This window comes from Haemorhous mexicanus, chromosome 32 (genome assembly GCF_027477595.1).
Source record: "Haemorhous mexicanus isolate bHaeMex1 chromosome 32, bHaeMex1.pri, whole genome shotgun sequence".
NCBI classification, from domain to species: Eukaryota; Metazoa; Chordata; class Aves; order Passeriformes; family Fringillidae; genus Haemorhous; species Haemorhous mexicanus.
Genome location: NC_082372.1, coordinates 2,535,738 through 2,560,330, shown reverse-complemented (window position 1 = coordinate 2,560,330; position 24,593 = coordinate 2,535,738). Strand labels below are relative to the sequence as shown.

At 53.5% G+C, this 24,593-nt stretch overlaps 3 protein-coding genes and 1 long non-coding RNA gene across 4 annotated transcripts; 1 reads left to right on the top strand and 3 right to left on the bottom strand.

The window, feature by feature from the left end:
* Positions 1 to 58: 58 nt before the first annotated feature.
* Positions 59 to 6,412, top strand: LOC132340476 (serine/threonine-protein kinase PAK 3-like). The gene is made up of 9 exons (XM_059871502.1): positions 59 to 107; positions 597 to 660; positions 1,492 to 1,540; positions 2,558 to 2,667; positions 3,423 to 3,540; positions 3,933 to 4,032; positions 4,450 to 4,646; positions 5,557 to 5,694; positions 6,145 to 6,412. Exons 1-9 carry the CDS (start codon positions 59 to 61, stop codon positions 6,232 to 6,234), a joined length of 915 nt encoding a protein of 304 aa, XP_059727485.1. The 3' UTR covers positions 6,235 to 6,412.
* Positions 6,413 to 9,212: 2,800 nt separating this feature from the next.
* On the bottom strand, positions 9,213 to 13,663 carry LOC132340475 (uncharacterized). Its single transcript, XM_059871501.1, has 6 exons — positions 13,528 to 13,663; positions 12,306 to 13,283; positions 10,848 to 11,855; positions 10,025 to 10,201; positions 9,632 to 9,982; positions 9,213 to 9,395 (listed from the first exon to the last, which is right to left on the bottom strand). The coding sequence occupies exons 1-6, from the start codon at positions 13,540 to 13,542 to the stop codon at positions 9,213 to 9,215; spliced, it is 2,712 nt and encodes a 903-aa protein (XP_059727484.1). The 5' UTR covers positions 13,543 to 13,663.
* A 3,236-nt stretch (positions 13,664 to 16,899) lies between these two features.
* Positions 16,900 to 17,712, bottom strand: LOC132340653 (uncharacterized). The gene is made up of 2 exons (XR_009489970.1): positions 17,293 to 17,712; positions 16,900 to 17,132 (listed from the first exon to the last, which is right to left on the bottom strand). It is a non-coding gene; the product is annotated as an uncharacterized LOC132340653 (long non-coding RNA).
* Positions 17,713 to 17,873: 161 nt separating this feature from the next.
* On the bottom strand, positions 17,874 to 19,507 carry LOC132340586 (uncharacterized). The gene has a single exon (XM_059871660.1). It carries the CDS (start codon positions 19,471 to 19,473, stop codon positions 18,748 to 18,750), a length of 726 nt encoding a protein of 241 aa, XP_059727643.1. The 5' UTR covers positions 19,474 to 19,507; the 3' UTR covers positions 17,874 to 18,747.
* Between the last annotated feature and the right edge of the window lie 5,086 nt (positions 19,508 to 24,593).

Genomic DNA, 24,593 nt, shown 5'->3' with positions numbered 1-24,593 from the left:
AGCGAGGCTCCTGCGGATTGGGACAAGGACAGTGGACATCTCCCGGAGTGGGACGAGGATGGCCAAGCTCCCAAGGCATGGGATGAGGACAGCAGACAACTCCCGGTGTGGGATGAGGATGGAGGACATCCTGTGTCTTGGGAAGAGGAGAGTGAACATCTCCCAGCATGGGAAGTGGACAGCAAACATCCCCTGGCTTGGAAAGATGATGGCGAACCGGCAGCGTTTTGGGAAGAGGATGGAGAAGCTGAAGAATTTTGGGAAGAGGACACCGAACCTCCCTCCTCTGTGGGATCCTGGGCTGAGCATTCTGACAGCAGCACAGCCCTGCAGCCAGAGGGGAGAGGGGAGTGGTGCCTGATGCAGCTGAGTACGTCTGCTCTGTCCCTGGGTGCCCGAGCAGGGCGCTGTGTGTGTGTGTCGGCATCAGCTGCACCCAGGGTTGCTCTGCAGCTGAATGTCACCGAGCCATTTCTTGTCCTTCCCCAGCTGAGACCAAGGGGCTCACGGCCCCAGGGAGTGGGGCTGCGTTCTGGCTCTGCTGCAGGGCGGGGTCTCACTCTGGGAGGGAGCTTCTTCCACGTGGTTTCTTTCAGGGAACACCGTGAGCGAGGCGGAGCCTGCCGAGAAATACCTGGAGCTGGAGCAGATTGGCCAAGGGTAAGGGCACGGCAGCGACTTCTGCACAAGCAGGGCCAGGGGTTGTGCTGGTGCAGGATCCAGTGAGAAGTCAGGAGATCTCCAAACACCTTCAGACACTGGGCTACCATCCTGCTGTCTCGCAGTCCTGATCAGAATTGATAACTGTGGTCAGGGGGCATCGTCAGAGCCCCCTGAGGCTGGCAGTGTCCTGCCTGCAGCACGGAGCAGGACCTGGAAGATCTTCTGTCCCTGGAATTCGATTGCCTAAAAGAGCAACTCACCATCTGATGACTGTCAGAAAGCAATTCTCAAGAAGATTTCTTTCAAATATTTTCCTTTGAAAAATATCCACGGGTCATGATTATTAACCTAATGGTTTAAGAACAGAAACCAGAGATGAGCTAATAAGGGCTCTATTCTAGCACAGGCAGCAGACCCCATCCATTCAGTAACAGACACAGAGCTGATGCACTCTGGGGGAAAATGCATCACCTGCCTGATGGCAGGGCCCTTGTGGAACCTGCAAGTCTTAGGCAGGACATGGAAAAGGATGAAATGCATTCTTTTCCAGTTCTTTAGACACCCATTTCCCCTCCTAGGTTTTGAACTAAAGCAGTTCAGGGTGGACATTTGGGATTTGCTCCAGCCCAATTCCTTCGTGCTAGGTCTCAGTTTTCTCTTGCCCACCTTGCATGGCAGAGGGCTGGTGGCTGCTGTGCTGTTGTTGGAAGGGTCGATGCACCCAGGTGTTTGAGAAGGCTGCAGGCAGCAGAGATCTCCTGTCTGGGCTGACTTTCACTGCCAGGGCCTAAAGCGCTGCTTCTTTCTTCTCTGCTGTTTTGTCTCCAGGGCTTTCGGAACCGTTTACAAAGGACTGGACAGGGCCACTGGAGGAGAGGTCAGTGTCAACACGCCCAGCACGCCTGGCAGCTCTCCAGGGCTTTCCCCTCTGCTGGGAGCTGTGGCTGCAGCTTTGGGGGCCAGCAGAGCTTTCCTGCCCAGGCTGCTCCTCTGAAGGCAGAGCAGTGTCAGCCTGCAGAGCACAGCTGGGACAGACCTGGTCCTTCTGAAGTGCCAAAGGAATGCAAGGAGGGCAGCGGTGTCTGTCAGAGCAGGACACACTGGCTTGGTCTGCATATCTAAAAGTGTGAATGCATCAGCTGCTGGAGACTGAGGCCCAATTTATCTTCACCCCAGCCTCTGACAGGAACACTATTTAGCAGTATTTCCATCCTGCCTTTCATCTTCAAATGGAGCCTCAAGGCCTAATTAGGGAGAGATCCTGCTTGGGCTCAATTTGGGGTTTTAGTCCTACTTCAGCTGTTCACAGAGGGCAAGGGAGAGAAATGAGAAGATGGATGTCCAGAGCAAAGCTCTCTCCCAAACCCTGCAGGTGTGTTTGGGTCTGGTGTCAGTGACAGCCTGTGACAGGGATCACCTGAGCAATGGATGTGCGTGTTTGCTTTGTTGTGCAATCCCAAACAGAGCAGTTGCATCTGAAATCATGACTAAATCCCATAGAACTGCTAAAGGGTTCCTGGCTGTTTTGCTCTGTTTTCACAGAACTAAAATTAGCTCCTGCTTTCAAAATGGGTTTGAATAATAATAATGAGAGTGTTGAGGCCATTTGAGCAGACTGTAGGTGCAGAGGATGTTGGTAGAGCTTGGAGGCTGACAGCTGAGGGACCATTTCTGCAGAGCTTGCAAGGCCAAATGTCTCTGGCCATGTGTCCTGTGAGCAGCCCCCAGCTGGCAGAGCAATGGGCTGTGGGAATGGCACTTGCTGAGCTCTGGTGTCCCATCCCAAGGCAGTTTGGCACAGCCCGGCTCCGTCGCTCCAAACAGACTCGCTCCGTGTTTGCTGTGGCCTCCTGCCACAGACTCCTGCAGTTCAAGGGCTGCCATGTCCCTTCAGGTGGCTATAAAGAAAATGAGTCTCCGAGGGCAGAACAGGGAACGAGCTGTGAATGAGATCCTGCTTTTGAAGGACAAGAAGAACCCCAACATTGTCAACTCTTTGGACAGGTGAATGCTTCAGCTCTTATCCCGTGCCCCGGCCCTGCGTTAACCTTTCCTGCATCCCTAGTCTGTAGCCTGTTTTGAAAATGCCTGACCCAGCCACATCTTCCCCAAACAACAGCCTGGCAGTTCACTCCCTGCGTGTGCTTTTGTTGCTTTGCTTTGGTTTTTCCTTCAAGTTGACCCCGTTTGCTGTGTCTCCCAACAAGTGCTGATGAACCACAGCAAAAATTATTTCCCTTGGCTTCTTCTTCCCAGCCCTTTTCCATTGCTACAGATGCCAGGCAGACCAGGTTCTTGTTTCCAGCAATGCCTCATTTGCCCATTTTCCACTGGCCCTGCCTGTTTCTGAAGGGACTTTCTGAAAGGTTTTCTGACTGCTTTTGTCCCAAGTGCTGCACGGCCTCCTCCCCTGGCTAACCCTGGCAGTTGTGTTGCCTTGTTCTGGAGGGAATGGTGGAACTTAGGAGTTCAGAAGCTGAACCAGCTGGGGGCAAGTGTTGTGGTTCCACATTGATCTGGGCTGTTGCTAACCTGCATTTTTCACCTGCTTGCCATCTAAGGCCTGTCCTTTCTCACAGGTGTCTCCTTCTCCTTTAGACTGTGCAGATTCCAAGGGCTGGGCAGCCGGGCAGGAATGTCTCTCCATCTGATTCTGTCCTCACTGACAAGTGACCTGGAAACAAAACTCCATCCAGGCTTTTCCATGGGGGAATTGAGCACTGCCCATTCATCTCCATGCCATTCTTTTCCTCTTCCAGCTTCCTTGTTGATGGAGAGCTGTGGCTGGTGATGGAATACATGGATGGAGGAACTTTGCAGGACGTTGTCAGACAGACACGCATGGCTGAAGGAGAGATGGCAGCTGTCAGTCGGGAGGTGAGGGATCCTGCTTGTCACTCCCATGGCTGGGGCACGATGGTCCTTCCAAACAGGCATGAGAACAGGAGTGGCTCCATGCTCAGGGCTTTGTTTCTGTGCTGTTTTCATGAGCTGGAGAAGAAAGAGCCTCTGCAGTGAACAGCCTGCCAGCATCACTGCACTTCTGCTCTGTTCTTGCTCTCTCTCCTGCTGTTGTGGTACTCTCTGTCCTTTTTTGATTTGATTTGCTGTTCTCAGCTTTGCCTTGAACCGTTTGCCTGGAGCTTGTGTGCACTGCACTCCTGGCCTGTCCCAGCAAAGCTGCTGCTGGCAGAATTCTGAACTGTCCTTTCTGGTGTGATATATTCCGGCCATTGGTTTTTACCCTGGTGTTTCTTGTTCTCTCTCAGTGTCTGCAGGGCCTGGATTTCCTCCATTCCAACCGGGTGATGCACAGGGATCTGAAGAGCTCCAACATCCTCCTGGGAATGGACGGCTCTGTCAGGCTGGGTGGGTGTTCCCGGCCAGGCACGGAGCTCCCGGGCTGCGGCTGTGGGGCTGCTTCCCAGTGAGGCCAGAGCCCCACAAGGGCTGCTGGGGGCACTGCCCGGGCCCTGCTGCCAGCTGAGAGCGGCTGCCCCTGCAGAGAGCTCAGGAGAGGAGCAGGGTGCCAGCAGTGCCTTTGCTCTGGCTATGGCCCTTCCAGAGGGGCAGCAGTGGGAATCTAAAGCTCCAAGGGAATCAGTAAAAGCCACTGCATGAAAGCTGAGGGTTTCTGTAAGGATCCAGTTCCATCTTTACTTGGCTACAGCCCTGAGGACTTTTCCCGCTGACTTCACTACTGCATTCTCAGATGGAGAGTGGGGAATCTTTGTGCTTGGTTTCCTCATTCCAGCTGCCTTTGACAGGGTTTGTTTCTGTCCTCAGCTGATTTTGGCCTCTGTGCTCAGCTCAGCCCTGAGCAGGACCGGCGCAGCTCCATGGTGGGCACTGCTCACTGGATGGCCCCAGAAGTTGTGACCAGATCTCCTTATGGCCCCAAGGTGGACATCTGGGCCTTTGGCATTGTGACCATCGAGATGGTGGAAGGAGAACCTCCTTACTTCAGGGAAACGGGGGCCATGGTAAGAGGCAAATTCTCCAGTGGTTGCAGAGGCCTGTGAGCACAGGGGGACCCTGCCCTGGGAGCAGCAGCTGGAGGTTTCTGCACATGGAAAGGGAATTCCCAGAGGACTCCAGCCTCAAGACAGTCGAATATTCTGCAGTCTCCAGCAACAATTTGCTTTGGGATTTACGTTGTTGCAGCTCTTCTGGCTCTGAGGATGACATGGAAATGTGAAGCAAGTGCATCAGCTCTAATGTTACCCTGCAAGAAAAGCCCAAACCAACCCCACATCCCATCCCCAAACCCAACAAGATTTCTGCAGGAGTATCTAAAGGAGGTTTTGCAAGATGATTTCCCCCCTGATTCCTCTCACTGTGAAAGTTGTTGAAAACCTGAGGATGATTGTTTAACATCCCCATAGTCTAACATATTTCTTTCCTAGTCCAAGCTACTTTCTCTGTGTCACCAAAGCTGAGCTTTCAGCATCACAAACCTCCTGTTTCTCGCCTGGCAGTTTCTGGGATGGGGCATCAGGAATGCATTCACTTGAGTGTCAGTGGCACTGCAGAGATGCACTTGATGTAAGAATCCTGTGAAATAACCCAGGCAGACCACACTGACTCTGGAAAATGGCCTGTACAGCTGGTGTCCACATTTGGAGAAGCAAAATGTGCTATTTCTGATGGAGGTTCCTACTAACAGAGTCAGCCAATGAAACTGGCTCTCGGGGAGAGATCATTTGGATGTTGCAGTGGCTGTGGCAGCCCCAGGGTTTGGGTTTTTTGGTTGGCACAGAAAAATGAGCTGTGAGCAGCATCTCTGTCAGGGAGGAAAGTGCCCCTGGAGCTGGGGCTGAGAACCCGGGGTGGATGTGAGCCCGTGTGGGTGTGAAGGAAGCTGGCAGAGCACTGAGTTTGCTTTCCCTGCAGGCTCGCGCTCTGATCCGGCAGAACGGGACCCCGCAGCTGCAGGAGCCCCGGCGCCTGTCGGCTCTGCTGCGGGACTTCCTCGAGTGCAGCCTGGAGCCGGACGAGGAGCGGCGCTGGGCTGCCCAGGAGCTGCTGCAGGTGAATGCCAAGGGCTGCAGGGCAAGCAGCAGCGCGAGGGAGGGGTTTTCTTGTGGGGCCCCCTCCCGACAGTCTCCAGCCTCGCTGCTTTCCACACGCAGAGCGAGCAGAATCCTCGCCTGCTTTGGCCTGGCAGGCTCCTTTCGAGGCCAGCTGGGCCTGGTGCCCCACAGCGAGCAGGGACATCTTCAACAGGTCAGGGGGCTCCGAGCCCTGCCCGACCTGAGCTTGGAGGTTTCCAGGGAGGGGGCACCTCCCACACCTCTGGGCACCTTCTGTCAGTGTTCCCCCACTCTCCTGGTTAAAAAATTCTCCCTTAGATCTAATCTGAGCCTGCTCCCCTCTCTTGAGTTTCAAACCATTTCCCTTTGTCCTGTTGCAACAGAGCCTGTGAGGAACTTGACTCTGGGAAGTAACAGTTCATTTCTTTCTTTTTTATCCTTTGGGCAGCACCCATTTTTGTCATCAGCCAAGCCTCTCTCCAGCCTGACCCCTCTGATCACTGCAGCGAAGCAACTGAGGGAGCAGCGGAGGAGATGAAGCACTTGAGGACAGCCTTTAGTTACAGTAGTTAGGACAACTAGTTAGTTTTGGTAGTTAGCTCTGATAGTTATGGTAGTTAGTACTGTTAGTTGGTTATGGTAGTTTGCACAATCTGTTTGTTATGGTTCTTGTTGGTTATGGCAGTTTTTGGAATAAAAACTCTCTCAAACCTCGACTCCCTTGACGTGTCCCTTCCTTCTCCCGCTGTGCCTCAGCTGCCCGGAGCCATGTGAGGGGAGAGCGGGCCCAGCCCGGCCCAGAGCTGAGCCCCAGTAGAGCCCTGGCAGAGCCCAGAGCAGCCTCGGCACCTGCAGAGTCAGCCTGGAAGGAGGCGCTTGGAGCCTTCGGGGCTGCACCCGGCTCTGGGTTACAAACTGTGTGTGCTGGAAAATGCCAGCGGCTCTGCAGGAGGGCAGAAGGGGCCCGAGGAAGGCCCAAGTGCTCCGTGCAAGGGAAAAACCTGCCCTGGCTTTGGTGTAAATAACTAGGCAGTGTTGGCTTTTGCTATTATGTATGGACTTGTGCAAATTATTCTTAATCACAACGAGTTTGATATGGTACAGTTTGTAATCACCTTTCACTGCTTTTGCTATAGTATAATTTGTCAGGTTCTTGTGGCCAATGCCCTGGCCCCCGTGTAGCTCGTATCCTCAGAACATCATTTATGGATGATATTTTAGTTTGTGGACAGTGTGAAAAACACACATTATAGTTTTGGCTTTCATAAACTATTAAAGTGGATGCCATGTGTTGTGCATTGTAATGTTAACTTTTGCAGAAGTGGCTGTAGTTGTGAAATAATAACTAATGCTTTTATTTTTGTATCTAACTGACAATAATGAGAATGACTCAGAGATATTTGTGAAATAGTTAATGCTGGTTTAAAGGACTTGTGGAAGTAGCTAAAACCGTCTGCATGGTCAGATAACACTTAAGGAAGGGATGTGATGAGGGTCCCTGCCACTGACCCTTCCACTGTCAGTAACTGTCACCTGCTGCAACCACAGAACAGGGGGCCCTTGTGAGGGAGTGACACACAACCCTCAAAACAACAACCCACGATTCCTGCACGTACTCTAAAAAGGTGATTTGGGGGTCAAACCAACCTAAAGAATTCCTGGAACATGTAAAGGAGTTCAAAGAAATGTTTGAATGTGTATATTTTGAACAATACAATGGAAAAACTAGACAAGAAGAGTTGCTGTGGTTAACCATTGTGCCTCTGGCCATTGCCAAGCACCCAGTGCTGTTACTGATTTGTCTCTAATTATCCCTTATTAAACTTTTAAAAATTCTAAAGAGTGAGGCTCTTTTCTCACACAACCCCAGTGGCTCACCCCTTGTTGTTCTCCCAAGCCAGGATCTGTCAATCCTAAACTTTGTCTGTGTGGAAGAGAAGGAGGCTGTGAAGAAAAGGAAGATGCACTGGTGTGGAGGCCCAGGGGCCTTAACTCTCACTTATCTGCTTCCTTGCTGCACCTGTTGTTGTGCACGTGCACAATGTGTTATGCAGATTGGTTTACCAAAGGCTGTTTTCTTAATTGGCCATTATCTTAATTGGTGATGGAGTTTGGATTGGTTGACCAATTGGATCTGTCTGTATTGGACTGTCTGTGAGGGGGTGAGTTTATTAATTAGTACAGAACAATACAGTATGGTAGGATAAGGTGATTGATCAGCCTCCTGCAGTCATGGAGTCAATGCTAATTAATGCCACGACAGCCCTCGGCCCCCATCACTCAGAGCCTGAGCTGCTTGAGGTTTGTTCTGCTGGCAGCTGGGGACTGATGATTTTTCTTTCAGCACTGGACAGTCCTTGTTCCAGTGCCCCCATTTCTTACAGGATGCACTCTGCTCCTTCTCCGCAGGGGAAGCTTTCTTGGGTGACTTTTCCTGAGCTGCCTTCTTGCTGGGTTGGGATGAACTCTTTCCCTTGGGCCCCTGTCTCAAAACACCTTCCAGGCACCCTCCAGCAGTTTATCTCTGTCTTCAACTCCCTTTATCTTTTCTTCTTTTATCATTTGAAGTCTGACCCACACAAAACAAAACCAGATGTGCTTTACCCTCAGCTGATTCAGGATCTACATCAGTATATTTGATGGCAGTTTCTCTTGTTTCCTGTTTAAAAAACCAGGGGGTGATTCATCATCATTTTGCCTCACTTGCTGAAGCTCTGACCAATTTACAGCTTTAGAGACCCCATGTTTCAACCCACATTCCACGAGGCTTTGATATCAGTTTAATTTTGCCATCTGCTCGGGTGTATTTCCATCCCACCCCGGGTTTCCAAGGGGAAATCTCTCAGTGACAGCGCCTTGAAGCAGCTCCCTGGCTGTGCTCCCCTCAAGGAACGTTGGGATGGCTTTATTGACCACTCGTCCCTCAGTGGGCTCAAGGGATGTGTCTGACACAGGGCTCAGATCAGACCGGTCTGATTTATATAGAGGATATTAATAAAATAAATATTAAGTTTTTTATTTATTGGCTGTACGGTGCACACATGAACAGACAGATTATATTGCACCAACCAGCAGCCACAAGGAGTCACTGATAATCAATATCCGTATCAAACACCATATCAGATTGTGGGTGATCAATAACAAAGTGTCCAAGGCAATACAAAAGTACAAAAGGCAATACAAAAGTGCAAAAGGCAATACAAAAGTGCAAAAGGCAATGCAGAATTGCAAAAGCCAATTGTAAAATTGCAATTTATGACCTGGCTCTGCTGCAGGCACAGTGGAAAGCTGGAAGCTGCTCAGGGGACTCATTCACCCCTGTCCCCTGTCCCTGAGTGTCCCTGAGTATCCCTGCATGTCCCTGAGTGCCCCCAGAGTGTCCCCAGTGACATCACCCCAGGAATTTCCATCAGAATTTGGGGCAATTTCAATGAAAATTCCCCAAAAATTCCCCAGACTTGTCTCAAATACCGCACAGGGAGGGGACAGGTGACTGCAGCGATGTCCCCGATGATGTCACTGCCGCGATGACGTCACAGCAGTGACGTCACTGTCCTGAAGCAGCCTCGGGATGTCCTTGATGGCTCTTTGGCATTGCTTGGCCACCGTGCGGCTGCCGGGGCCATCGGGGCCCCCACGGCCACCATAGGGACTCAAGAGAAGGCTGTGGATGTCCCCAAGTGTCCCCAGCAGGTAATGCTTGAACAGGCGGGCGCTGGCCTCCCACAGCTGCTCAGCCTCAGCCACTTTGGCCACCAAGGCCTCGGGGACATTGGGGGACGCTTCCTTTGTCCCCTCCGGGCAGCCTCGATGTCCCTGAGCTGGCACTCTGTGTAACTGATAAACTCAGTGGCTCTGTCACACGCGGCCACCAAGCGCTGCAGTGGCCCCAGGGCCACCTCTGCCCAGTGTCTCCTCCTGATGGCCACCCTTGCCCGCTTGGTGGCCACCACAGCTTCTCCCACGGCCTCGTTGGTGGCCACTGACACCTGGGCATTGCGTGTGGGCCCCGCCGAGGCCTCCTCATCCCTGTCCAGGGCCACCATCAGCTGCTGGGCTGTGGCCACCAGGCTGTCCCCAGCTGTCCCTCTGTGGGTGGCCTCGTCCTGCAGGTCCCCTGCCCGGGCAGGGGCCACATCCTCGCAGGCATCACGGAGCTTGGTGGCCTCCTCTTTCAGCTGGTCCCATCTCTGCTCATGCGCGGCCACCAACTCCCGCCAGGCGCTGGCCGCGGCTCTCACATCGGCCCAGGTGGCCCCAGGGGTGGCCCTGAGGGTGGCCAGGGCCTGGCCCAGGGAGGTGACAGCAGGGTCGCCCAGGGAGGTGACACCAGGGTGGTCCAGGGTCTTACGGAGGCTCCAGGTGAAGTTCCTCAGGGCTGCGTGCAGGGACTTCGGGGGCACACAGCGCCGCACGCCCCGGTGTGGCCCGGTCACGGTGGCCGCCACCTTGCCCAGGGTGACCACCACGGACACCAGAGCCTCCAGCAGTGGGGAAAAGGATCGCTAGGGAGGGGACAGGGGAGGTGTCAGGGACCTGGTGGCACCTGTGGCCTCCTGGTGTGGCCCCTGTGCCCTCCTGGGGTACCATTTGTCCCCTCCTTAGAGGGTTCTGCTGTCCCCTCTGTCACTTTGTCACCCCTTGTCCCCTCTGCCACCCCTTGCCACCCTACCTGCTGTCCCCTCTGCCACCCCGTATCACCACACTAGTAGCCCCTGCCTCCCTTTGCTGTCCCCTTTGTGACCCCCTGTCCCCTCCCACCAACCTCCCGTGTCCCCCCAATCTGCCACTGCCCCTTCCCCTCCCCCTCAGTGCCCCATGTCCCCCTCTCACCCCCCACTCCCCCACCCCCCCCCATCACACCTCTTGGAGCTCCATGCTCACTGGGGACCCAGCAGGGATGCTCTGGGGACACTCCGGGAATAGTCCCCTCCTTAGAGGGCTCTGCTGTCCCCTCTGTCACTTTGTCACCCCTTGTCCCCTCTGCCACCCCTTGCTACCCTACCTGCTGTCCCCTCTGCCACCCCGTATCACCACACTAGTAGCCCCTGCCACCCTCTGCTGTCCCCTTTGTGACCCCGTCCCCTCCCACCAACCTCAGTGCCCCATGTCCCCCTCTCACCCCCCACGCCCCCCCCCCCCCCATCACACCTCTTGGAGCTCCATGCTCACTGGGGACCCAGCAGGGATGCTCTGGGGACACTCCGGGGTTCGAAGGAGCCTTGGGATGTCCTCGATGGCTCTTTGGCACCGCTCGGCCACCTCACAGGCACTGGGGCTGGCGGGAGCACCATCGAAATAGAACTTCATGATGTCGTCAACTGTCCCAAGCAGGTGATCCTTGGCCAGGGAGGTGTTGGCCTCCCACAACCGCTCAGCCACGGCCACCTTGGCCTCCAGGTCCTCAGGGACATCAGGGGATGCCTCATTTGCCCCCTTCAGGGTGGCCTCAATGTCCCCAACCCTGCGCTGCAGCTCCCGGGGGAAGGCGGTGGCTTCGTCACACGCGGCCACCAAGCGCTCCAGCAGCCCCAGGGCCACATCCACCCACTGTTTCACCATGGTGGCCCTGGTTGCCTTGCTGGCAGCCAAGCTGGCATCTCTCCTCACCTGGGCTTTGTATTCAGCCACCACCTCAGCCCCCTCCTCCCCACCCAGGGCCTGACCCAGTTCCACTGTGTTTTCCAGAGCTGTCTCAAAACGGGCAGCCTCGGCCTGCAGCTCCCTGGCCCGGGCAGCGGTGACCATCTCCCTGCAGGTGTTGTGGTGCTCGGTGGCTTTCTTGGCCAGCTCAGCCCACCTATCCACAAGCACATCCACAGCCCCCTGCCACTTGCTGGCCACCCTTGTCACATCATCCCAGGTGGTCCATGGGGTGTACTCATAGGCAGCCAGGGCCTCACTCAGGGAGGTGACAGGGTCATCATCATCATCAGAGGTGGTAGAGTCATCATCATAGGAGGTGACACTGCAGTGCCACCAGGTGTCACCAGTGCAGTACAGGGTGTCCCAGAGCTCCCAGGTGAAGTCTTTCAGGCCCCTGTACAGGCACCTTGCGGACACGAGCAGCATCATCTCGTCCCGACTGGGCAGGGTGACCAGCAGCTCACCCAGGATGGCCACCACAGTGGCCTGGGGGTGCAGCAGTGCTGGGGACAGCTGGGGAGGAGGCAGGGAAGGGGTCAGGGACCTGGTGGCCCTTATGGCCTCCTGGGGTGTCCCTCTGCCCCCGAGGGGTCCCCTTTGTTCCCTCCATCCCTTTGTCAGCATCTTGTTCTCTCTGCCACCCCCTGACCCTCCCCTCATAGCCCCTGTCACCCCTGCTGTCCTCTCTACCACCACCTGCAGCCACCATGTCCCCTCCCAATCCCCAAGTCATCCAAATCCCCCACTGCTCCCTTCACCTCCATTTCCCCTACCCCTCTCTGTCACCTCCCCCCTTCCTGCCACTCCCTCCTGTCACCTTTGCGACCCCCTGTCCCCTCCTACCACCCCGTGTCCCCACCATCCCCCATTGCCCCCTCCCCCCACCATGTCCCCTCCTCTCCCAGTGTCCCCTCTGTCCCCCCATCCCCCTCCCCGTCACATCTCTTGGAGCTCCATGCTCACTGGAGACTCGGCGGGGATGGTCTGGGGACACTCCGGGGTTCGAAGGAGCCTTGGGATGTCCTCAATGGCTCTTTGGCACCGCTCGGCCACCTCACAGACACTGGGGCTGGTGGGAGCACCAGTGAAATAGAACTTCATGATGTCGTCAAGTGGCCCCAGCAGGTGACGCATGACCAGCCGGGCGTTGGCCTCCCACAGGTCCTCGGCCACGGCCACCTTGTTCACCAAGTCATTGGGGACATCAGGAGACACCTCATTTGTCCCCTTCAGGGTGGCCTCAATGTCCCCAACCCTGTGCTGCAGCTCCCGGGGGAACGCGGTGGCTTCGTCACACGCGGCCACCAAGCGCTCCAGCAGCCCCAGGGCCACATCCACCCACTGTTTCACCTTGGTGGCCCTTCTTGCCTCGCTGGCAGTCACCCTGGCATCAATCCTCACCTGGGCTTCATGCCTGGCCACCACCTCGGCCCCCTCCTCCCCACCCAGGGCCTGACCCAGCTCCACCATGTTTTCCTGAGCTGTCCCATCACGGGCAGCCTCGTCCTGCAGCTCCCTGGCCCGGGCAGTGGCAGTGGTGGCCATGTCGGCCGCCCTCCTGCAGATGTTGCAGAGCCTGGTGGCTGCCCAGGCCAGCTGGACCCAGCTGGTCACAAGCACATCCACAGCCCCCTGCCACTTGCTGCTAGCCCTTGTCACATCATCCCAGGCGGTCCATGGGGTGTACTTGTAGGCAGCCAGGGCCTCACTCAGGGAGGTGACAGGGTCATCATCATCATCGGAGGTGACATTGCAGCGCCTCCAGGTGAAATCAATGCGGTACAGGGTGGCTCGGAGCTCCTTGGTGAATTTCTCCAGATCCCTGTACAGGCACCTTGTGGACACGAGCAGCATCATCTCGTCCTGCTTGGGCAGGGTGGCCAGCAGCTCGCCCAGGATGGCCACCACGGTGAGCTGTGGCTGCAGCAGGGCCAGGGACAGCTGGGGAGGGGACAGGGGAGGTGTCAGGGACCTGGTGGCACTTGCAGCCTCCTGGGGTGGCCCCATGCACCCGAGGGGTTCCCTTTGTCCCCTCCGTCCCTTTGTCAGCCTCTTGTTCCCTCTGCCACCCCCTGCCACCACACTCGTAGCCCCTGCCACCCCCCGCCACCCCCCGTGTCCCCCTATCCCCCACTGCCCCCTTCCCCCCGGTCCCCTCTGTCCCCCTCTCCCCTCCCCGTCGCACCTCGCGGGGCTCCATAGTCACTGCGGGCCCGGCGGGGACGCTCTGGGGACGGTCCGGGGGTCGAACGAGCCGGTCCCGGCGCAGATCCGGCCCCAAGTAGCGGCGCGCGGAACCGGCGGAGCCGCCTCAGGCCAACTCCGGGAAGGGCGGGGCGAGGTGACGTCACGGGGAACGGAGAGCGGGGGCGGGGCGGGAATCTGGGGGCGCCGAGGGAGCCCCCGGAACCCCCCCGGCAGCGCGGGATGGGCGACAGCGACCGCGGTCAGCACCGGGAGCGGGGGGGGTGGGGGCGGGTGAGGAGGGAATTGGGGGGAGCTGAGCGGGTTTGGGGAGTGTGAGGGGGTTTGGGGGGTCCTGAGTGGGTTTGGGGGGGTGAGAGGGAGAACTGGGGGTCCTGAGGGGATTTGGGCGTGTCGTGAGGGAGAATTGGGGGTCCTGAGGGGGTTTGAGGGGTCCTGAAGGCTATTGGTGGTTCTGAGTGGGTGTGAGGAGTCGTGAGGAGATGTGGGGGGTCCTGAGGGGGTTTGAGGGGTCCTGATGGGGTTTGGGAGAATCTGAGGGAGGGCTGGGGGTCTTGAGGGGAATTAGGGGTCCTGAGGGGATGTGGAGGTTCCTGAAGGGGTTTGGGGGGCCGTGAGGGAGCATTGGGGGTCCTGAGGGGGTTTGGGGGGTCCTCAGGGGATGTGGAGGGTCCTGAGGGGGTTTGGGTGGGTTGTGAGGGAATGTGGGGGAGCTGAGGGGATGTGAAGGGATTTGGGGGATCTGAGGGAGAATCGGGGATCCTGAGGGGTTTTGGGGTGGATTTTGGGAGGTTCTGAGGGAGAACTGAGGGTCCTGAGGGGGTTTTGGGTGGTTTTAAGGGGATGTGAAGGGGCTGAGATGATGTGAGGGACTTTGGGGGGTCCTAAAGGGAGAACTGGGGGGTCGTGAAGGGGTTTAGGGTGGATTTTAGGGGGTTCTGAAGGAGAATTGAGGGTCCTGAAGGGGTTGGGGGGGATTTTGGGGTGTCGTGAGAGAGGATTTGGGTTGTGACAGCATTTGAGGGGAATTCTGGGGGGTCCTGAGGGGATTTGGGAGGTCTTGCAGGAATTTAGGGGGGATCTTGAAGGGTTCTGAGGGGATTTGGGGGGGGGTCCCAACTGGGTTTTGTGCATCCCGAGGTAATGTGGGGGGAGTTTGCGGGTTCTGTGGGGATTTGAGGGTCTCTGAAGGGATGTTTTGCAATTTTGGAGGGATTTGGTGTCATTTTGGGGTCCCTGACCAGATTTTGGGCTTTTGGGGGTATTTTTGGGATATTTTGGGATAATTTCATGGTCTCTGACCAGAGTTTGGGGTTTTTTTGGGACATTTTGGGGTAATTTAGTGCTCTCTGACTGGAGTTTGGGTTTTTTTGGAGTATTTTGGGGTAATTTTGGAGTCTCTGACCGAAATTTAAGTTTTTTGTGGGGTATTTTTGGAGTATTTTGGAGTAATTTTGTGGTCCCTGACTGGAATTTTGGGACATTTTTTGGGGTGTTTTTGGGGTAATTTCATGGTCCCTGACCGGAGTTTAGGGGTTTTTGGGGTATTTTGAGGTAATTTTGTGGTCCCTGATCAGAGTTTTGGGGAATTTGGGGCAATTTCCTGGTCCCTGAGCAGAGTTTGGGGGATTTGGGGTAATTTCGGGGTGTTTTGGGGTAATTTTGGGGTAATTTCATGGTCCCTGACCGGAGTTTTGGGGAATTTGGGGTAATTCTGGGCTCCCTGCTGTTGCTGTGTATTGCAGCTGGGTTCATCGTGCCCACGGAGGGCGCAGCTGCCGGCGCTGGACAGGGGAACAAACGAGATGGGTCCTGGTTCCAGAAAGCTCCAGAATCTATTCCTTACCCCTGGGCAGGAGGGGCGGGATGGGGACGAAGGACCAGGCAAAGGCAGGGCCGGGGGTTTTTACAGGGGATCCCAGGAGGGAGTTGGCATTGGAGGCAAGAGAGGAGTTCTTAGCAGCACAAGGAGGGTGAGATCAAATTCCTGTCTCTTAGGAACAGGGGCACTCCACAACTCCCCGTTTTTAAATTGATCAATGCATGCTGAATAACTTAAAATAAGGGGATTCTCGGGAATATGACTGAATAGTTTAAAAAACCAAAATGAATATTATTCCGCAAATTAATATTAATAATTAATAATTTTTAGTTATGATTAACAAGGAATAGAAAAGCATTTGAGTCTTAATCACAAAGGATAAAGTAACAGAAATGATGATACTTGATTAAATGAATACATTTTTACTTCATGAGTTAACAGCTCAATCTCCTCAGGCTTTTGATCTCCTCACCAGGAGGGGTGCAGTTCTTTGATCCCCTCTTCATGAGGGGCACAGACTTTAGTGTTTGGTCTCAGCCTTGGCGCTGGTATTGTGGGTGTTGTTATTGTGAAAAATGAGTATTATATGGTTGGCTTTTTGCAAATAATAAAAGGAATATTATGTGTGTTATGTTAGAAAGTTAATCTGTTTTACTTAATTAATGCTGTGTTAATCCTCTTAAGTAGTGTGGTAAATAGAGTTTTAGGCTATGGCATAATATTAAAATAGAAACTATGCGATGTAAGATACTTTTCTAACTAGCTCAAGAAAGGGATGAGATGTTCAAGAAATTCTTTTCACAGAGATAACAGCAAGACGACACTAAAATCCCAAAGAGAAGAATTATTGCCTCCTTATCATGAAGAACCAGACTCCTTTCACCTCCTTCTTTCAGACTCCACGGAGCCAAACCAGGATTTACGAGATATGGGGGGGTAAGGTGACAATAACCAGAAAAATCTCTACTTTGAAAGGAATGTTTGCATCATGTATGAGATTTATGAATATGCAGCAGGCTATTGCTTTTAAGGGTTAACCCTTTGTTAGCTGACATGCTTTTATGAGGAAAGCATCCAAATGTTCATAATTCTTTGCTTTTTTATTGTCCTTTATTGTCCTAACTCTGATTGTCCAAGTTCTTACTGCCCTATTTTTTATTCCTGTTTTTGTAACTATTTTATTACTATTAAACATTTAAATTTTTAAAACGAGTGATTGGTTTTTCACAGGGTGGTGGTGAGGCCGGCTGACTCCTGCACGGGGCTCGCAGCCGCGCCACGCGGGCCCGGGGCAGGGCCAGCTGCAGAGGCACAGCAGGAAGGGGGAGAGGTAGGTAGGTAGGGGGGAAGGGGAGGTTTGGGACCAGAGGAGAAGGAATTGGTGGGAAAAAGGGGAATCTTAAACAGCGTGGTCAGTGCCGTTTTCAGAAGGAGGGCCCAGGACGGCGCGGCCTGCCATGATCCACTTGTACAAGTGGGGTCGTGATGGTTCATTAACTGATCTCAGAGTGCAAAACAACACAGAGGGGATTTCAGTATTCATCAAAACAAATGCACCTTTACTGAGTGCCCACAGCAAATGCGATAGAAGGATTAGAAAGGAGATAAAGGAGAGAGAGAGAGAGAGGAAAAAAGAAGGGCTGGGGGGAATAGCTGCCAATGGAGAGATGAAATCCCTGTGGTCCGGCCAGTAGATCCGTCTTGTCACATCGAGGAGAATCTCAAATTCTTGGGTTAACTCAGGGGTCTCTTATAGTCCTCTGCTGAGGGGAGAATGGGTTAAGACAACAGAGAATAAGTGTATTGAAAACAGGTATGGACAGTCCATGTTCCAAAACAGGACAAAGCAATCTCAGCAGTGAGCGGGACCCATTGTTTCAGGATTGGTTCTGTGGGAAACCAGTCTTGGTCCAGCGAACACACCTGCAGGCACCACTTGGCAGACATCCCACTTCCGTCAGGCCAGCATCCTGTGTTAGAATTATAAGGGTCTCTGTCTCATTCCTTGGGAGGGGGCTTCAGTCTCCGTCCTTGATGGTGATCATGAGGCAGATGAGGGATCTTCCGTGGGGGGATCACCAGAGTTAGCTCAGAAAGTTCATTTGGCCAAGAGATGGGGAAATTCATGGGCTGTTGTGGGATGGTGAAGCAGGTGTGAGACCGTGGAGGCACAGCAAGCACACCTGCACACAATCACTTGGTGAGCATCCACTTCAACCAGGCCAGAACTCCAGCCAGGGCCCTCAGGGTCTGTCCTTGCGATGGTCATGACGCAAATGAGGGAAACTTCCAACCGTCTCTTACACAGCAATCACCATTCCAGGTAGGGAACGGGGGATGTGCAAAGACATGGGGTGAAGGAGGACACAGGGCGGCGAGAGGATGGCAGTGCTCCCAAACTCCCTCCCAGTCACACCCAGCACCCCCAAACCCCTCCCAGTGCCCACCAGGACCCCCCCAACCCCATCTCACCCTCCCCAGCATCCCCCAAACCCCTTCCCAGCCATTGCCAAGCCCCCAGCCCCTCTTCCAGTTCCAAGACAGCTCCCTTCAGCTCCTTCCCAGTGGCTCCCAGCACAGCCCAGTGGCTCTCCCAGTGCCCCCGGGGGCTCCCCCGTATCCCAGTGCAGCTCAGGGGGTGCTCCAGGCTGACGTGCTCCACCTGGCTGGTGTAGGTGAGCCTGCCCTGGGGGTGGGGGTTTCCAGCAGCTCCAGGAGCTGGTAGTCCAGTCCCTGTTGGGGACCATGTCGGTGGCCACCATGTGGTCTGAGAACTCCTGCTGGCCCTGGAACCACCTCGCCTGGATGTGGGCAGGGTAGAAATCCATGACGGAGCAGAGCAGGCGGCTGGGGCCAGGCTGGGAACTCGAGGGTACCAGCAAGATGGACACACTGGGGGCACTGTGAGAGGGAGAGAGTGGGGACACACTGGAATCAGCTGGGGAGCACTGGGAGAGGGGAGGGCTTTAGTGGGGTGGAGAGGGACAGGGAATGGACTGGGAGGGAGTTGAGTGGCACCGAGAGAGGTGGGAGAGGATGGGGGGTACTGGGAGAGACGGTGGAAGTCTTGTCGTGAACTGGGAATGGACTGGGAATAGACTGGTAATTGACTTGGAGGGGCTGGTTGGAACTGGGATGGTCTGGGAATGAACTGGGAGGGACTGGAGTGGCACTGAGAAAGGTGGGAGGGGCACTCGGCACTATGAGAGAGCGTGAAAGTCGGAGAGTGGACTGGGAATAGACTGGAAGGGTCTGGGAGGGAGTTGGAGGGACTGCGGTGGCACTGGGAGGCATCTGGGAATGGACTGGGATGGAACTGGCAATGACGTGCGCGGCGCTGCGAGGCCGAGTCCAGCTCGGGGCACTCGGATCTGCGGATCATCCTAGCAACAGATGGGTCATCGGAGGGACGAGCTGTGATTGGCTGAGAGGCGTTATCTCCACGCTCGACCGAGATGCACGCGCCGCGGAGCACTGGGAGTGACCGGGATGGACTGAGATGGGCTGGAGGAGCCACGGGGGGTTCACTGGGTGGGAGAGGGTGTCCCAGTGATGGACACAAGGAGGGCTGCCGCCTCTGAGGCGATTCCCAGACTCGAGGGATACTGGGAATTTCAGGAGTTCCAGGGTCATTGGCAGGGCAGGGTCCGAGGGGACGCGCTCTGCCCCGCGCTCCCCTCGGCGCTCCACCGTTGTGAACGGGGCATAAAGCTCGTAGTTTCGCCAGCACTGCGTGTCCACCAAAGCCCGGTAGTACTCCATGTGAACCGGGTGCCTGTTAGAGCGCTTGGCATTCATCTCCCCATAGGCGATGAACCCCACGTACACCCCGACGTCGCTGTCCAATATCAGGAACTGCTCCCGGTTGTAGATGAACCTCTCCACGAACCTCACCTTCTCCGTGCCGTTCAACAAGTGACACTCTTCAATCTCATCCCCTGGAACACCCCTGTGAGTGCAGGACACAGCTCCGGGGTGCCCCCCCAGCACCCCCAGAGCACCGGGGGCCAACCCGGATCCCCACTGCGCACTCCCTGTGCCCCACGGCCGCCATGGGACCCTCCTGCCCGCGCTGCCGCTTCCTCTGTGCCATCCTTCCCCCATTTCCCCTTCCACATCTTTTCCCCTCCCATCTCTGGCCGCTCCCAAAATTACTTTAAGGGTCCCGTTTCCCCATTTTCCTACAAATCCCCCAATCTCCAGCCACTCTCGGGCTCAGTTTCGGGGTCCCCCTCCCCTTTTCCCCACCCTCTCCCAACTCTCCTTCACCTTCGCCTGTGGAGAGTTTTGTGCAGGGCTGGCTTGAAGAGAAGGGCCATGGTCAGGCTGACTTGATAGTGCTGAGAGATATTTAGGCCAAGGGTAGCTCCAAGGGCAAAGTTTCCCTTGAGAACAAAGAAGCTTTATAAGAATGTGCAAAAAGAGATGCGAACGCGGAACAGAAATTGTTACTTAACTACAGGAATGTAGAAGTTGTTAGTGATAACTCGCAATGACGAAAAATGCAGCCTAACCAATAAGGAGCTATGATTTTGCAATATGTATGAGCTGATTAACTAGTATATTTAATCATGAGAATAATGATAATAAATTGAGACTTGCTGATGACCACCTGGTGTCCGAGTCTCCCTTCTCCGACAAATGGTTGACCCCGACGTGCCTCTGTCGCTTTTAAAAAGAAAACAGGGGAGAACGTGCCACGGTCGGTGAAGTAGCGTTGGGACCCGACGCAACCGGGTCGGTGTCAAACGACGTAGGGAAGACACCCTCAGGAGCTACAGCGGTGGTCCTGGGCCATACGTGCTGCCGAAGCCGGAGAGTTGCAACAGCGCTGACGATACAATGGACAGGCAAGCAGCATATGATTTATTTATTCACCACTTAGATAGGAGGGGGGTAAAAGAAATAGATTTAAAAAAGGAACTCCCGGGGCTGTTAGCTTGGGGATATGCGAAAGGTTGTTTTTTAAATCCGCACACGGTGCATGAGCTTACAGAATGGCGTAAGTTAGGAGATGTATTGTGGGACGCAGTTTTGGAGGACGATAAGACGGCAAAAAAGCTAGGGAAGGTCTGGAGAGTAGTGCATAATACGCTGTTGAAGCAAGAATCAGAAAAGAGGGCGGCTAGGGAGGCAGTTGAGGCACATAAACGGAATGCTCAGTATGGGTCAGACAGTGAACCTCGAGCACCTGGCATTTCGCAAGTCGTGATACCCCTCCCTGGGGGGCCCGAGAAATGTCCGGATTTGAGCGGCTTGCAGCCCTCTGCGCCTCCCGCGAGTGAGATTCCGGATACTTTGTTACAGCCCATAAATACCTCAGGGCGCGACATTCCAAAAGCAACCCCCTCGGAGCCAGAACCTGTCCCTGGGGCGCTCAGCGACCTGTGGGGGGAGATGGCTCGGCAGCGGAGGGAGGCATGGAATACCCTGGCTAAGCACGGGCTGGAAACGGGAGAGGAGGCGGAGGTAGATGCAGCAAGAGACTGGGCATTTCCCGTGGTGTACACTCAGGGGGTGGACCAACAGGGACAGCCGGTGCAATTGGGAACGTACTCACCCTTGGATTGGAAATTGTTGGCTCAGTTGCGGCAGACAGTTAGTCAGTTTGGATTTAAGAGTGAGCCCGCTAAGCAAATGCTCGACTATTTGTTTGATACACAGTTGCTGCTTCCCAATGACTTGCGGAGCATTGTGAAATTGATATTTACACAACATCAGCAGCTGTTATTTAATGCACACTGGCACGGACGTGTTAATGAAGCCTTAGCGGTACAGAGGGGACCAGGAGACCCGTTACAGGGAGTTACGCTGGAAGAATTAATGGGGGTTGGGCACTATCGAAGGACCAAAGCCCAAATGATAATGGGTCCAGATAAGGTTAGAGAAGCGATGAGGTTGGTGCGGCTCGCTATGGAACAAGTGAAAGATAGCTCAGGAATACCTATGTATATGGGAATTAAGCAGGGACGCGAGGAATCATTTGGAAGTTTTATAGACAAAGCTGCTGCAGCTATTGAGAGAGCAGGGGTGCCAGAGTATATGCGCGGGGCATTACTTAAACAGTGTGCTTTGCAAAATAGCAATGAGTCCACTAAAAAGGTGTTAGCGACCTTGGGTGCCAACTGGACCATAGAGGAAGCTTTAGAGAGGATGGCTTTGCAACCGACGGGCTCGCAGGTATTTTTAGTTAGTGCTATTAAGGAACTAGGACTAGGGTTGCAGAAACAGGCAGAATCCACACAATCACAAGTGCTTGCAGCTCTTGCTCCTCTCCGTGCTTCCACCGTGGCTCCAGCAACATCCGAATGGCAGCCGCGCCCAGACACAAGTCGCTGCCGTGACATCAGCGCCACCTCCTGTCTTCAACCAGCAACAACAGGGAGCTTGGGACTCGACTTGGCAGCAGCAGTAAAAGTCACCCTGATGACGACACGGCCCACTAAAATCCCCACTGGAATATATGGCCCTATAAAAATTGAAGGACAACCTTATGGAGGACTGTTGCTGGGACGATCTTCGGTTTCTATAATGGGACTGTTTGTGTTACCCGGTGTGATTGATGCGGATTATCAAGGACAAATACAAATTATGGCTTACACTCCTTTTCCACCGCTAACGATTGAGGCAGGACAACGCATTGCACAATTTATACCACTTCCACAGCTTAATAGGGGAGTGCAACCATTGCAACAGACCCCTCGCGGTAACCAAGGTTTTGGATCCTCTGGTTTAGCAATGCTCACAATGGACTTGCACAGCAGACCCAAAAAGAAGGTGAAAATAACTTATGCAGGAAATACAATTGAACTTTGGGGTCTGTTAGATACAGGAGCGGACACCAGCATTATCTCTCCCGATAAATGGCCTAAGGATTGGCCCACTAAGGATACAACGGATACAGTTACAGGAATAGGAGGATTTACACTAGCCCGAAAAACACCTCCATTGACGGTGACGATAGAGGACCAACAATTGGTCACAGTTTTGTCAATAGTCACCTTGCCACCCACAGTACACTGTTTAATAGGGAGAGACGTGTTAGCACAATTTGGGGTTGTATTATCAAATGAGCACCCTTTGGGGTAATTGCCATTGCTTGGACTTTCCCAATTCCACTTACATGGACTACAAATACCCCTGTAATGGTTAAGCAATGGCCTTTAAAAAGGGAAAGTTTACTACAAGCACATAAACTAGTGGAGGAGCAATTTCAACAAGGACATTTACAACTATCCACTAGTCCATGGAACACTCCTATTTTTGTGATTAAAAAGAAGTCAGGGAAATATCGCCTACTACATGACCTTCGAGCGGTTAATGAACAGATGGAGGCCATGGGGGCGCTACAACCTGGACTTCCCAATCCCGCCATGCTTCCGCAAGATTGGCCATTATTAATTATTGACTTAAAGGATTGCTTTTTTACCATCGAATTGCACCCCCAAGATACTAAGAGATTTGCATTTACCCTGCCAGCCATTAATAGGGGTGGGCCAGACCAGCGGTTTGAATGGCGAGTTTTGCCCCAGGGAATGCGGAACTCACCTACGCTGTGCCAATTATATGTTGATGCAGCACTCCAGCCCTTGCGGGCGAGATGGCCTGATACCATTATTTACCACTATATGGATGATATTTTGTTCGCGCAAGCAACACCTTTTACCACACAGCAGCTACACCAGATTCAAACCACTTTGGCGGAATCATCTCTCGTAATTGCTCAAGAGAAAATGCAACAGTCATCCCCTTGGAAATACCTGGGCTGGTCTATTACGAATCAAGCAGTACGTCCACAAAAGCTGCAGCTAGCAACGAAACTTTCAACCCTTAATGAGGCTCAACGCCTTTTAGGGGACCTTCAATGGTTAAAACCTATTGTTGGAATCCCTAATTCATTGTTGGACTCTTTGCGGCCATTACTAAAGGGTACTGATCCAGCTACCCCAGTGACTGTTACTCCGTTGCAGGGTGCCGCCTTACGGGATATCTTGCGATGTGTTGAGAGTGGTTTTGTGTCTCGTCGTGAGCCCACCTTGAACATTGATCTTACGATATGGACCACACCTGATCATTTACTTGGGGCACTTACTCAACTTCAAAAGAAAACGGGGGAGCTAAGGGTATTGGAGTGGTTGTCCCCGCCCCTACAAGCCAAAAGGACGATTAGTACAAAAATTGAGCAAATAGCAACATTGCTTAAGAAGGGGTGCACTAGAATAGTGGAAGTTACTGGAGTAGAACCTGCTACCATTTATTTGCCAATAAAACAGGAGGTCCCTGTTACCTTGGCAAACTAACACTTTTTGCTCCCAGTATCACAATAGTTCAGAATAAGACACAGGGGGGCAGACGAGCTAGGCGTGCTGTACACCAACTGGGGCCGGAATGTGATGACAGGGTAGAACTGTGGAACAGACCAACAACTATCATTGCCTCATTATTGACACCAGGGGTAACTGCAGCACATGCAATCACACAATTGAAAAAATTGGCCTGTTGGACAGGAAAACAAATTAATATTACTTCTGAAATATTGGGTGAACTGGTGACTGATGTCGACAATGTGAGACATCAGCTACTACAAAATCGTGCCGCAATAGATTTTTTGCTTTTGGCCCATGGACATGGGTGTGAGGACTTCGAGGGTATGTGTTGCCTTAACTTATCCAGCCATTCAGAGTCAATTCATAAGAAGTTGCAACTGTTGCGTGATAACATGAAGAAACTTACTGTTAATTCAAATCCTTTTGACGCTTGGCTGAGCTCTTTAGGAATTGTTGGCTGGCTTAAGAGTTTAGTTATGATGTTTGCAGGACCTTTGCTTATTATAATATGTGTTTTGCTTTTTGGGCCTTGTATATTGCAATGCATATCAGCACGAATAAGAACACTCGCAGACAGCCTTTTTGAAAAACATGCAACCCTTCTTGCCCAAAAAGAAAACGGGGGAAGTGTGGAGAGTTTTGTGCAGGGCTGGCTTGAAGAGAAGGGCCATGGTCAGGCTGACTTGATAGTGCTGAGAGATATTTAGGCCAAGGGTAGCTCCAAGGGCAAAGTTTCCCTTGAGAACAAAGAAGCTTTATAAGAATGTGCAAAAAGAGATGCGAACGCGGAACAGAAATTGTTACTTAACTACAGGAATGTAGAAGTTGTTAGTGATAACTCGCAATGACGAAAAATGCAGCCTAACCAATAAGGAGCTATGATTTTGCAATATGTAT

What these genes read in the sequence shown, in the direction of transcription:
- LOC132340476 (XM_059871502.1), top strand. Translation starts at nt 59, where the DNA reads ATGGCCAAGCTCCCAAGGCATGGGATGAGGACAGCAGACAACTCCCGG. An exon ending in ATTGTCAACTCTTTGGACAG is followed by an intron (nt 2,668 to 3,422) that starts GTGAATGCTTCA and finishes TTCCTCTTCCAG; the next exon opens with CTTCCTTGTTGATGGAGAGC. An exon ending in TGGCAGCTGTCAGTCGGGAG is followed by an intron (nt 3,541 to 3,932) that starts GTGAGGGATCCT and finishes GTTCTCTCTCAG; the next exon opens with TGTCTGCAGGGCCTGGATTT.
- LOC132340475 (XM_059871501.1), bottom strand. An exon ending in TGAGCATGGAGCTCCAAGAG is followed by an intron (nt 10,202 to 10,847) that starts GTGTGATGGGGG and finishes TCCCCTCCCTAG; the next exon opens with CGATCCTTTTCCCCACTGCT. An exon ending in CTGTGGTGGCCACCAAGCGG is followed by an intron (nt 9,396 to 9,631) that starts GCAAGGGTGGCC and finishes CGCCTGTTCAAG; the next exon opens with CATTACCTGCTGGGGACACT.
- LOC132340586 (XM_059871660.1), bottom strand. Translation starts at nt 19,473, where the DNA reads ATGGGGGAAGGATGGCACAGAGGAAGCGGCAGCGCGGGCAGGAGGGTC.